This window comes from Mustelus asterias, chromosome 3 (assembly GCF_964213995.1).
Source record: "Mustelus asterias chromosome 3, sMusAst1.hap1.1, whole genome shotgun sequence".
Lineage (NCBI taxonomy): Eukaryota > Metazoa > Chordata > Chondrichthyes > Carcharhiniformes > Triakidae > Mustelus > Mustelus asterias.
In genome coordinates this window covers 26,236,941-26,250,275 of record NC_135803.1, presented here as the reverse complement: position 1 = coordinate 26,250,275, position 13,335 = coordinate 26,236,941, and the positions used below count along the sequence as shown (strand labels likewise).

General features: G+C 39.6%; 1 protein-coding gene across 11 annotated transcripts in view; it reads right to left on the bottom strand.

Annotated features, from left to right (window-relative positions):
• Positions 1–1,360: 1,360 nt before the first annotated feature.
• The window catches only part of LOC144488343 (disks large homolog 1), a 61,182-nt gene continuing 49,207 nt past the window's right edge, over positions 1,361–13,335 (bottom strand). For 6 of the 11 annotated variants that reach the window (XM_078206428.1, XM_078206451.1, XM_078206472.1 and 3 more), the window contains 6 exons: positions 9,500–9,550; positions 6,549–6,650; positions 5,431–5,603; positions 5,013–5,122; positions 4,345–4,436; positions 1,361–3,217 (listed from right to left, as the gene is read on the bottom strand). In XM_078206428.1, coding sequence (XP_078062554.1) covers positions 3,111–3,217; positions 4,345–4,436; positions 5,013–5,122; positions 5,431–5,603; positions 6,549–6,650; positions 9,500–9,550 — 635 coding nt within the window. In that variant the 3' untranslated portion in view covers positions 1,361–3,110. Of the gene's footprint in view, positions 3,218–4,344; positions 4,437–5,012; positions 5,123–5,430; positions 5,604–6,548; positions 6,651–9,499; positions 9,551–12,406; positions 12,443–13,335 lie in introns of all 11 variants that reach the window. The other 5 variants (XM_078206396.1, XM_078206420.1, XM_078206464.1 and 2 more) reach the window with 1 other exon arrangement.

Sequence of the window (13,335 nt, the reverse complement as noted above, 5' to 3'; positions counted from 1 at the left end):
TTTTATGTACTTATCCAGCTTATTTAAATTTGGAAGTATTGGCCCATATTTTATGCTTGCATGCATAATTTTAGTTCAAACCAATTTCATCTTGGGCAATGGTGGCTTTGTTCAAACAAAAATGAGTCCATCTAGCTTGCTCCATCGTTCGTGCAGTCATGATCATCTTTACCCGCAGTCAAACTTCCTGGCCCAAAAGAGGAGAAACTGTAGAGCAATATAGGAATGCTACTCTGGAAAATTCATCTTTAACCAACCTAAGCCGCCTTCAGAAGGTTACAATAACAGGCACTGCTGCCCCCATCTATATGCAACTTATTAATGTAAGGAATCATTAGATTCATTTACACATTACCCCTTTATTGCCACAATCTTGCCTACATCCATTTATCCTTCGCTGCAAATATCGCTGGGCATCTATCAGGAAGACTGAACCAGTCTGACTCTCACATCCGTAGCCTTGGAACAAAGCCAACTGTAGAGTATTATCCTTAACCACAATCGATAGCAGCACCCCTGACACAGGACAGGATTGAACCTGGGACTTTCTTTTACATTAACTGAAGAGTCAATTTATTCTGGCGACACCCTTGCTGGAATTCTACCGCCTTGCCTGCCACAGAATCGATGCGGGCGAGGGGCAGATAACGGAAATATTTGTTGACCTCAGGCAGGAATTTCCGGTCTCACTCAAGCAAAGCAGTAAAATCTCGCCCTTTGAGAATCTTTTATTGTGACATTTTTGTTCTTTCTCCCTCATTTACATTCCAATGCATCAAATTCACCCATGATCAGAATGGGAAATACACTTTCTCTGAGCTTTGTAAGGTTCCTCTGTCCAGTATTAAACACTGGAGCCAATTCACTCTTTCGCTTTGCCTACCTCTAGGACACCACCTTACCATGAAGATCTGCGAGATGACCATGAATCTTAATCTATGACCTACCACATGGAACAACACCATGCGATACCCTATCATCATTTGGGGCGGCATGGTAGCACAGTGGTTAGCACTGCTGTCTCTCAGCGCCGGCGACCTGGGTTTGATTCCCGACTTGGGTCACTGTTGGCGCGGGTTTCCTCCAGGTGCTCCGGTTTCCTCCCACAGTCCAAAGATGTGCAGGTTAATTGGATTGGCCGTGCTAAATTCTCCATTAGTGTCAGGGGCACTAGCTAGGGTAAATGCATGGGGTTATGAGGATAGGACCTGGGTGGGATTGTGGTCGGTGCAGACTCGACGGGCCGAATGGCCTCCTTCTGCACGGTAGGATTCTATGATCATCACAATTCCTTGCTATTTTCATATTGATGATTTTGAATTGGAACAGTTTTAAAAAAGAAACACATCACAAAGAAGTAAATTGTACATTAAAGTTTATTAGCTGTTCCCCTCTTGACAATGGAATGGATATAGATGAGAGTCTGTACAAACTGCAGCACCAGAAGGGTCAGGTGTACTGAACTGCTTGTAAGCACATTATTCCTATATAAAACAAGTCATCTCCAAATTACTAGCAAAGGTTGGGTACCAGGCAGTTAATCTAAATGTAGTGTTAAAGTTTTGTTTGAGAACATACCCTATAACTGCTAAAATATATTTTCTCAACACAGAAGCCTCTGATTGAGAGCTACAATGGAAGATATGACATTTTTGCAATTCCCACTTGCAAATGTACATAAAATGTAAAAATTATTTTATTTAAAATTGCTTTAAACATTTTGAAAACATGCACATCACTTTGAATAACCTCACACAGAATTCACAGGGGAGGGTGGGGGTGGGAGGGGAGGAGTGGGGAAAAAAAGAGAACTGGTTTATTTTGCTTTTTATTTCTTACAGTTATTCCCAAAATACTGTTTTACCCCCATCACCACATTTCCCACACAATCCTTATGGTTAAAATGATAAAACATTAATTCATGTCTGCTTGGAATAAAGGAAGAAAACGTCGATGGAGAGAAGATGGTTAGAAGGAAAGAAAATATATGTGCAGCTATTTTAAAGACACACATTCCTGGTAAGTTATATAGTGTATTTTGTTAAAAGTATGCTTAATATAGTTGATCATTTATATCAAAATACATAGTTACTGCGGGTTAATTAATTATATATCTTAAAATCTCAAGTCTTACGCCCATTACAAATAGTCATGATTAGGTTTCAGCTCCATTCCTCAGTTAAGTCTAATTCCCCATTTATACTCACCCCCATCTCCCAGATCATCCTTATTTGAAAAGTCCTATTGAAAATTATGTCAGTTATCATTTAAAATAGTCATATTTACTGGTTTCTCTTAACTCCCCCCTCTCCCCATTCAATAATCAAATTCATAAAAGTAGATTCTCTACAAGAGCGAAAGTAATTCTCAATGTCACTTGAACACATTCTAATCGGCATTCAACATAAACATTTATTTATCTGTCGTGCACTTTCATTGGCAGAAGGGAAAACAAAAATAAAAGCATGGTCTGCAACGAACCTTTGTAAAGTGAATAAAAATTCCTTTGCACTTTAAAGGTTCATGTTTTACAACTTGTCCAACAAAAGCAGAAATTAGTGAAGGAGCAGAGAAATGAAAAATTGGAGACAGCTCAAATAATGACCTGCACAAAGAAATGCAGGAGGAGACAACAAATGATAACACCATCAGGGATTCTGCTGCCAAAACCATGCTTCCAAAGTTCATCGTGCAAAAAGCTGCTTAGAATTATTTAGTTTCCAAACCCAATGCTAAACATGAAGATTACTTTTCCTTTCTCTCAGTTTATTATTAAAAGAAAAATATATATAAAGCTTTTTTCTGAAAATTGCTGAAGAATTGTTGCCCTTAAACATTAAGGAACTGTACCATAGAATCTCCCTTCAACAGTTCGTCAGGCCTTTCCCCTTCAGTTTAAAAAAAACTATGGTGGTAATTTTTTTATCAGGTATCACGCACAAGCAATTTTCACAAACAGGAGATGTGAACGCCCCCAGGCGAGAGACAAATCACTTTTCATGACACACAAAGAGAGAGAGATCTGTGATCGACAGGAGTCAGAGTGAATCCTGTGGAAGGGGGTCCAGACTCATCGCGAGTAATGGATGGTGATTATTATGAAGAGAATTTCACAGTTTCTCCTTGGTTGGAACCCAGATGTAAGGCCCCGACTGCTCTTCAATGATTTGCTTCACCTGGTTGTAAATCTCCTCCAGCAAGTCTCCCTGTACAATACCTGGCCATCAAAGCAGAAACAAGAGTTAATATTTGGAAGTTTGCATTTTGACATTCTTTATATCTTTACATCCAAAGGCATGATGGCAAAAGAAGAAAAAAAAATACACGCTGGAAATTTGAAATAAAAAACCCCCCAGAAAATGCTGGAAATACACAGATTAATCACCATGCAAATGAGACAAAGGTTGGAAAGGAATTCTGATGAAGCGTTCCCACTCAAAAGATACTGACTGACTAGTGTTGCGTTTTTAGGTTTTATTTCATGATTGCAAGAGGAATTGGGAGGGCACATCAAACTCAAACCAAAGCAATGAAAAGCCCATCTCTATTTTACTGTAAGGTTCCATGTGAATTAAGGCGGCCATTAACCTGAACTATTACTTCAGGGCCAGAACAAGGTGATTGTAGATTAAAACTGGTGAAAGGGAAATTTCAGGCACTTGTCAGGAAGAACTTCACACGAGGAGTGATCAACATGACAGAAAGTGAGACCAACTATAATGTTACAGCTGAGAGCTGTATCCACAAGGGTGCACTGGTATGGAGCTGGTCTAGGCCTATATGCTCTGGAATTTAGAAGAATGAGGGGAAATCAAATTGACGTATACAAGATGATAGAAAGTATGGATAAAGTAGACGTGGAGCGGATGCTTCCCCTGATGGGGCATTCTAGGACGAGAGGTCATAGTCTTAGGACAAGGGGTAGAAAATTTAAAACAGAGTTGAGGAGAAACTACTTCTCACAAAAGTTTGTGAATCTGTGGAATTCGCTACTCCAAAGTGCGGTGGATGCTGGGGCATTGAGTAAATTTAAGAATGAGTTAGATTTTTAATTGGTAATCGGGTTGAAGGGTTATGGGGAGAAGGCAGGAAAATGGGGATGAGAAGCATATCAGCCACGATTGAACGGCAGAGTGGACTTGATGGGCTGAATGGCCCAATTCTACTCCGATATCTTATGAACTTATAAGGACATTTTTGGTTGACTTCAATCAAGCTTTCTCAACAGTTTATTTCTAAAGCAGCCTCAGATTCTTGTCTAGGGGAAGTGAACTAACATGACTTCGGGACACATTTTAATTTAACTATACAGATAGTTATGACAGGAGGCAATATGATACTAACTTGTGAAATGTTCTGTAAATTCCAGTTCAAGTTTTATGGCTCTCTCAAAAGTTTTTCTTGCTTGATCTTCTGTTAATCGCTTATTCATTTCCCTGGAAAGGAAGAAGCATTTATTCTCAGTCTCAGTAATACAGCTATACTCTGTATTGAAATCAGAAAAGGTGAAGTCTATAACACAGGAAAAGAAAATGCACAACATTGTAAAGGACTGCTGTGATGAATCTAGTGGAGCCCAAAGTTAGGAAACACCAAATGCCAGTAATACTGGCATTCTTTCACTTAACCACAAAAATTATCCAGTCCCCTTGCGCAGACTAATTAAAACCTCAAGCACAGCCTGCTTAATATTAAAATTGGTTTATCCAGATCTATCGTTAGCAGATTCAGCAAAACCCAATTTCCTATAATTTGTGATGTTATCAAAATCAGTGTCACACAAAACAAGTGGGCAAAGATAACAGAATTCAGACTCAGATAGTGGCACTAGGAACTAGCAGCTGTTTAGCACCACCAACAGGGAAACAGGAACATTGTAACAGGCCGCACACCAGATTTCTGGGACAATTTTCCAAATCCCTGCACTGGCATTGAATAGGGAGCACTGAAAATCATACCCCGAAAATGAATTGGGAAAACCCTGTTTTTGGGGCTGAAGTCTATATACTCACATGATGTTTTCAATTGATTTTGGTTTGACGAAGATAGCAATTGGGTGCAACTGGGCTATTTGAAGTCGCTTAATAGCATTTCCTGACACATCCAGTATACAGTGTTTACCCTTAAGCATAAACAAAGGGAAAGGTTAAAGTATGGGTACCAAAATTAGCACTAAAGATTTTCTAGATTGTTCAAAGATATCTGCTTGCAAAGTAAACTTTGATAGGTGTAGTATTGTGTTTAATTTAATCATTTTGGAAAAAGATGCTTTGTATCCTAACAACAGACCTAACATTATTAGAGGAAAGACTTTCCTTGGCAATAAGAGCATCATATTTTAAAATGCAGTGTAAAATATATCCTTCTTGATTTAGAGGACACACTTTAAACTGGTTTATTTTAATAACATACTTAAAGGATGTCCTTTACCTTTTCTGCGACCTCTCTTACAGACTGCACACTGGTGCCATACAGGTGGTTGTTGTATTGTCCAGCTTCAATAAATTTGTGATCTTGAATGTCCTTTTCCATTTGCTCTCTAGACGTAACAAAGTGATAGTCTCGCCCATCAACTTCGTAATCACGCTTTGGTCTAGTTGTATCTGGAGAAAGTGAAAGACTTCCATCAAAACCGTTCCTCTTTCCTTGCAAATATGAACAATTCATGCTTATAAAGTTGTAAGCCAACGCCAATGTGATCCGACTCTTTACTGCCCTCTGAAGTGGCCTAGCAAGCCACACAGTCGTACCAGACCTGCCAACTGCAACGGCTTAAAAAGGTGATCCGCCACTACCACTTTCTCAGGGAAACTAGTGCCAAGCATTAAATGTTGTCCTTGCCAGTGACCAGAATTAAAACAACGTTTATTTAAAAAGATACAGACATCAAACTAAAGTTGACAGAACCCCCGAGACTGATCTAATTGCTGAATGCTGGGACATTGAGAATAATTTGAGGCATAAGGCGGTGGAGCACTTCCCCGTGTTTAAGCCCGTTATTCCATCATACGGACAAATGTGTTCAGATGTGTTCTGCTGTAGATGTTAATATTGCATGATCATAGCAGTCTGAGAAAATTAATGGTAATTTGCCAGTCAGCCAGAATGTAGTGATCATTAAGCAGTCAAAATGGGAACTATTGTCTGATCGTAATTTGGTTTCTAATAATGAAGTACCTCAATTTTTAAAAATGTTGATAAAAAGGTATCATAAGCTAACACTGGTTTGCGAGGATTGCTTAAAATAAAAAAGATACACTCTGCACAATTTGCCCTATTATCCTCAAATTTATAATTGATATCCAAAATGTCCTTGTTGCCTCAATCATTTTGTATCATAAGGTTCTATATTATCTAAGTGCTGAATATACCCAGTCTGGGAGCTAATGCCTGCACATAGCTTTGGATCATCCCAGTGATGTCTTGCAAGTGACAGTAAATAGTCAGCAATCTGACTGACACACACTTATGTTGGTAGAGATACCTTCTCATAAAGTAGCTAATTCAGCAGCATACATTCCATTCACTGGCAATGATAATATACGTACGTGGAACACAAGATCCAAACTTGTCCGGAAACTCAGAGATCAGGTCATCATTAATTCGATCCTTCATGGGTCCCAGAATTATAACAGGGCGAGAGTAATGAACTATAATACACAAACAGAAACTCAAGTTATGAAGTAGACATGTTGTGATATTTACAATATTCCGACAGGAATAATATCTAGCTTAATGGATCATATTCCAGCTGTATACTTTGGCAGCAGTAATGGACATGTTTTTTCTCTTGGAGTAGTCATTAGATGACTTGAGCTTTCAACAAATATTTGAACATTTCCCAAGTACCATTATTTGTTTAGCTCCTATTATTATCTGGTCAACTCTCGGACTAAAGTTAAGCCTTCAACCCTATTCCACACGGCAGGCACTCGAAAGATTGCCCATTAAACCTCTCTCTTTCATTTCAGCAGATTTGCCTCCAACTAACAATATTAATTTTTGAACACTTTCAAGGTGGCAAAACACTTCAAAGCACTCAAGAAGAGGAGGGAAAAATCGATACCAAACGGAAATGGAGAAAAGAGTTAAAGAAGGTGGCCATATACGATCGCGAAGAGGAAAGCTTTTGAAGATGAGAGAGATGAAGCAACCTAAATCAGTGCATAGGACAGGGCTATTTCCAATAGTGTAATGTGCAAAATACGGGATAGGCTTCACATTCCAGCTATTGAATTCTAGCAGCCACAAGATTATATCATGTTTTTGGGTGCCTTTCTGAGGGTCCTTGAAAGGGTGCAGAATATTTACCAGAATAGTAAGGGACAAGAGATGTTAGCTACAAATTAGGTTGGAGAAGCTGGGGTTGTTTTCTCTACAGCAATAGAGATTGAGGGGAGATTCGATAGAGGTGTACAAGATAATGCCTGGTTTGGATAAGGTAGACAAAGAAAACCATTCCCGTCAGCTGATCGTACAAGGATGAGGGGACACAGATTCAAGGTTTTGGGAAAGAGATGTAGAGAGGTTGAGAGAGGGAATCTTTTTACACAGTGTGGGGCAATGACCTGGAACACTGCCTACAAAATGTAGGAAGTGGAAACAATCAATGATTTCAAAATGAACTTGGGTGGGCATGTGAGGGAAATAAACTCGCAGGACTACAGGGCTAGCATGGGCGAATGGAATTGACTGGATTACACTGCAGAAAGCAGACAAACGATTCGATGGGCAAAATGACCTCCTTCTGGTTGAAGGTTCTGCCTCTGATGGTGGAGCACAAGGATGAGAAGTGGAGGAAAAACGTAGGTGGCAAAGTAATCCATGCTCCGAAGAATGGAGGCTTTCAATCTGGATGGAGTACTGGAGAAGATTAAAGGGGTGAATGAGGTCATGTGAGGATGTATGGATAAGAGTGAGCTGGAAGATAACATTGTAGATTGGGAAATGAGTGGAGGTTGGGCTAATGTGTGAGACATTGTACACAATAGTTGCAATCTTAAGAATTGTGGTAGAGTTGGAAGTTGTATAGTGAAGCTCGGGTAGCTGATAGCTACTGAGGAGTGTTGGAGAAATTGAGCTTTGAGGTAAGGATTTTTGGTGGCGATGATGATAATGTGGAACACTGTGATACAAAAATAGAGTGAGGCAGTCTCAGTAACTGACTAGATTGTAGTATTTAGAACTCAGTTCAGGATTAAACACCATACCAAGAAAATGTTTAATTTAGGTTTTTAGGTTTAGTCTGAGCCAGCAGCTATAGGGAATTAGGCAAGCTCAGAGACTAGGGTGAGAAGTAGCTAGTGAGAATCAAATAGAATTGCTTTATCGGTCTTACTGATGTTGTAGAGTCAAGTGTGTTAGCAGAGAATTGGAGATGGGTCCACATGTGGAAACTGATCCTATGCTTACAAATAATAATTCAGACAGATGAAGGCTATTAGGGGCCTGAGAATCAAACCTTTGGGCATGTGAGAGGAGACCATGTACAATGAAGAAGTTGTTGCAGCAGATTGCTGGCTGTCAACAGCGGTAAGATGGGAATCATACAAGTACACTGTGGCGGAGGTGGGTCCCTGGGGGAGCAGTTGTGAAGAATGGAATTGTACTGAAGGCTACAAAAGAGAGAGAAGGGCTAAGGTTGTGCAGCTAGAAGCCTACACAGGTGACCTTGATTAGGTGGCATCAAGTCAAACTGAAGGGGTTTGAACTTTTAAGCGATTTCTTGTCTTTTTCTTTTACTGAAAGAGGGAAAAGGTGCACTCCCTTTATCTAGCTGCTCCAAAGGGAACTCCCAGAATGAACAATGGCCTGGTCTACTCTTGTACAAATTTACAATGTGTGTGTAAGTGAGGCTAAAAGTGAAGGGAAGAAAACCGTGGCTTCAGCTTGGAAAGACTGCTGTCATTGCAAAGATTGGCACCTCAGTAAAATGTAATCACTGCATTATCTGGTAGTGTGGTAAGGCATTAAAGATTAATGTTATGTTTTTTTTCATACAACTATTGGGGAACACAGAGCAGATGGCAAGTCTTCACTGAAAGATGGAAAACTGGATGGAAAAATCACCTTATATTAATTTTTTCCATCTCACAGTTCATCATAGGACAGCAATTGAAGAGGCTCTGCCTCCACACCCTCTTCACCGAGAAGAGGCCTGGTGTGTGGAAAATGGAACATTAGTGAGAAAGAAAAGAAATGCTCTTCAGAAAACTATATAGATTGATTAGAAGGGGGAAAAGTGACAAAAATTGTTTAACTTTCTTTTACTGTTGTACACTCGCCGTTCCTTCACAGTCACTGGGTCAAAATCCTGGAATTCCCTCCCCAATGGCATTGTGGGTCAACCCATAGCACATGGACTGCAGCGATTCAAGGCAGCAGCTCACCACCACCTTCTCAAGGGCAACTAGGGATGGGCAATAAATGCTGACCAGCCAGCGACGCCCATGCCCCACGAATGAATTAAAAAAAAATACTTTTGTCAGTCTTCACTTACCCTCCTGTTGGCCAACAGGTTCATAGGAAAGAACATAATCTTCCTGACCACCTAGCCCAAAAAAACATAGACAGCATTAAAATCAACTTCACAACTCTAAAATAAGCAGTAGAAAAAGCATGGTGTTAAAGTACTGTTGAGGTGGTGGGGAAATAAGGGAGGATTGGTACTGAATTGCCATTCACTAAGATAATGCACGGCATAATAACAAAAAACCTGACTTTGTAATCCCAGTTCAAAAAGCAAGCTTTTCCAAATCAGTGATATGGCTGAAATGCTTCACACAATCATTTGTTACAATTATCATTAAATTCAAGTTTTAGTTCACGATCTGCAAGTTGCTGTTTAATTAAAACTTTGATATTAAAACAAGATTTGACATCACAGTTTGCTGAAGGACAGTGCACAAACTGTGCTTCCCTGATCTGTCCTCCGGATTTAATCAAGAAAGGATTTGCACATGTACAGGTATTACATTTTAGTACAATATTTAAGTCAGATTGTTAATCTCAGATTTTAATAAAAAATAAATTATGCACACTAGGGGAGAGACGCCACCTATGAATGAATGTCAGTTGAGACTGTTATTTGAGCTCTAGATTGTACAAGGGTGCAAGTTTCAAGATATTGTAGTTATAGGGCAGTGTCAATTGGTTCTACATCCAACCCGGAGAAGGCAAATTGGATAAAATCAATCCCAAAGTAGCCAGGATTCTGATCCCAGATCCAGCATTCATGATTCTGATACTGCATCAAATGAGAGGAAGAATAGAAAATGTTGCCATGTTAATAATGTCTTGTACATAGGATGTAATATTGCAATGACCAAGTCTACGAGTGATCTCTAGTGAGGGTCGCAATTCTTCCCAGCTCTTAATTAGATGGAGAACTTGGATCCTTGCTACAGTGTGCAATTAGAACGTGAAATTGGATATACACAGATTCAAAGGTTATTTCATAGAAATTCATAATAGGTCATTAAATTCAGAAATGGAAAGTGAGGGTAATGGGATTAAAATGGGCAGTTCATGTCGAGAAAAACACTGGCAAAGGCCTGAGTGTTTACATGGCCTGTTGCTTTGCTATATTATTTCAGTTTTTCAATGCCATTTTAACACAAAGGCATATACAACACCAAGTATAATTTAAAGCCAAAAGGACAAACTGTTCACTTTACAGTACTGAACATTTGCACATCAGTAACAAACAAGACCAACACAGCAATGGTCAGCTGGTCAAAGCATGTCCTTATTTGGTACAGATGCTCATTGCAATTCAGATGAACGCTTCACCTGCCACTGAAGAGATACTTAACTCAGTTGTGTGACTCTTTCTTATCTGTCTACAATTATTAAAGATATAAATGGGGAATATCCCCATGCTTTTAATATATGTAGTAATGTTACACATAGCAGATGACATGGGATTTATTACATTCACACTCTTATCTGCATTACTTGCTTTGATCAATCTTCATGTAGGAATAGATGGTGCTTTAGTTCAGTTTGCTCCAAATAAATAGGTTGGACAAAGCCTAATCTAGGTTAGAGTTGAGGAGGTGCTTCATATCCCCAGAGAACAGTGAACCTCTGGAATAGGCTTGTGGGCAGATGCTTCCAAATGAGAGCCGATTCTGGGTGAGTGATGATTACCGCTGGATTTCCCAACCCTCCATCCTCCAGACAGTGGTGAATGTGTGGAATCCACTACCACAGAAAGTAGTCGAGGCCAAAACGTTATGTGAGTTCAAGAAGAAATTAGATATAGCTCTTGGGGCTGAAGATCAAGGGATATGGGGGAAGGTGGAGGATCGGGATATTGAATATGATCAGCCATGATCAAAATGAATGGCGGTGCAGGCTCAAAGGGCCGAATGGCCTACTCTTGCTTCTAGTTTCTACGTTTCCATGTTAAAGGGGCCTGTTTTCATTCAAAATGGTTTTTAAAAATCTCACCCAGAGATCATATGATTTTGGAATGGGTCTGCTGTGTATATAATGCGATGCGCAAGACACCATGATTAAGGTGGAAAAGGCTGGATGGACCAGAGGGTCTTCTCCTGTCAATCATCATTCATATTACATCTCAAGAGTCCAATCGACCAGCACAGAATGGCAGGTGAAGGGCTTTTGCAGTTATCTCGACAGTTAAAGTGGTACATTCACAAACTGACACACAAAATTGAAACTTTAAACAACCTGAAAGTAGTTACTTTATAAGAATGCAGCTTTGTAACTGAAATAGATAATTCCTGCTGACTTTCTGCACTCAAAAATCTTTTCTGGCATCGTGCTGTTTCCACATTACAACTGGCAAAGAGCTGAGAGAGTTAGTTGGCTCAGCTATATTAGTGTGAAGCAGGCAAGAATTATTCCATCTCACCACCACGCACCATTGACAAGATGTGGCATCTGTTATTTTTTTATATCATAAACACATCATCTCTCAGTCAATGCCTCTTTAAAAACATGTTGTCTGGTACCAAAATACTGTGAGAGACATGCGGAAAACATTCAGGCCTATGTAGATCAATTTCCAATTTATGTTAAACACTATTTAATGCTGAGGTGGGCAAAGGGGGTTTGATGTGATAGGGGAGAGAGGGGGCTGGGTAAAAAGAAAACAGGAAGAATACTTCGGGCAATGGTAGGGTAGTTTTTTTTTGTGAACTACAGGTCCAGGTGTTATAAAGCACGTTTTATTTTCACAAGTTACTTACTAGGTGAATGTACAACTTTAACTGTTTTCAAGCAGAAGAAAACTTTTTGTTTGTTCAAAGTTGATCAAGAAATGAATAACTTGTACAAGGCAAATTTGAGAGCACAAGCAACTCATGCAAAAGCAGGACTGATGAGAAACAATGTACATTTGAGGAGAGATACATAAACAGAACTGGCTGAAATTAACCTCTTGTTTCACCATACTCATCCGTAATCATGATTTCTGTTATGGAGGAAGGAAGGCAGAAGGAGAAAGGGAAGAAGTAAAATTTGCAAAACAGTACAGTTCAAAAGCATTCAAGAGATTCAGTCCTTTTATCCACTGATCTTGTTATGCAGCACATCACACAAAAGTAGATCAGTGATGGTCGCTTCAGTGCTGACTGCCCTTTCATGTCCCTGGCTCTTCCAGTACCCACCACGGTGCATGCGCAGTTGAAGGTAGCAATTCATATATGGCCAGTACCTTGCAGCTAGTGCATGCACATTGCACACCGACTTTGATAAAAGAGTTTGTGCTTCATACAGTAGTTGGAACAAGCTAAACTAGTTGGTGCTGGAGCCAGACTTCTGAAGTGGAACAAGCTGTTTTAGCATGTATGTGCATAAACTGTCACTTGCTTGCCTAGTGCCTTGGATGACACACATTTCCTAAAAAAGGCATCATGTATGCTTGAGATGTGTTTTTAATTAAAACTTGAATCACATCGTCTAGCCTCTTGACTTGTATTTTTAGTCAACAAAGTTCCAATGATGGTAAGTTTATAAAATGAATCGGCTGCATTTTTAATGAGAAAACACCCAAACATGCTCAATAGCCTATTTTTTTCTTGTGACTGGTTACCCAACAGTAAATAGAATCTCTTTTTACTTTGATGCATTTAATCAGATTACTGGATCGTTAAGTGGATTCCTATAGATCTGAACAGTTACTCAGACCATTGCATGTTCATATAACTTTGCCATTTTGTCCACCCGATAGGTCTCATCCCTTCCCGCCCTCATACATCCACCCTCCATCGTAAGTAATCTTTATCATCAATCCCTATTTGACCAATAGTAAGTGTTGCTAGTGCTGCTCTGAATTTTCACATCTCAATTTTTACTAAGTTCTAC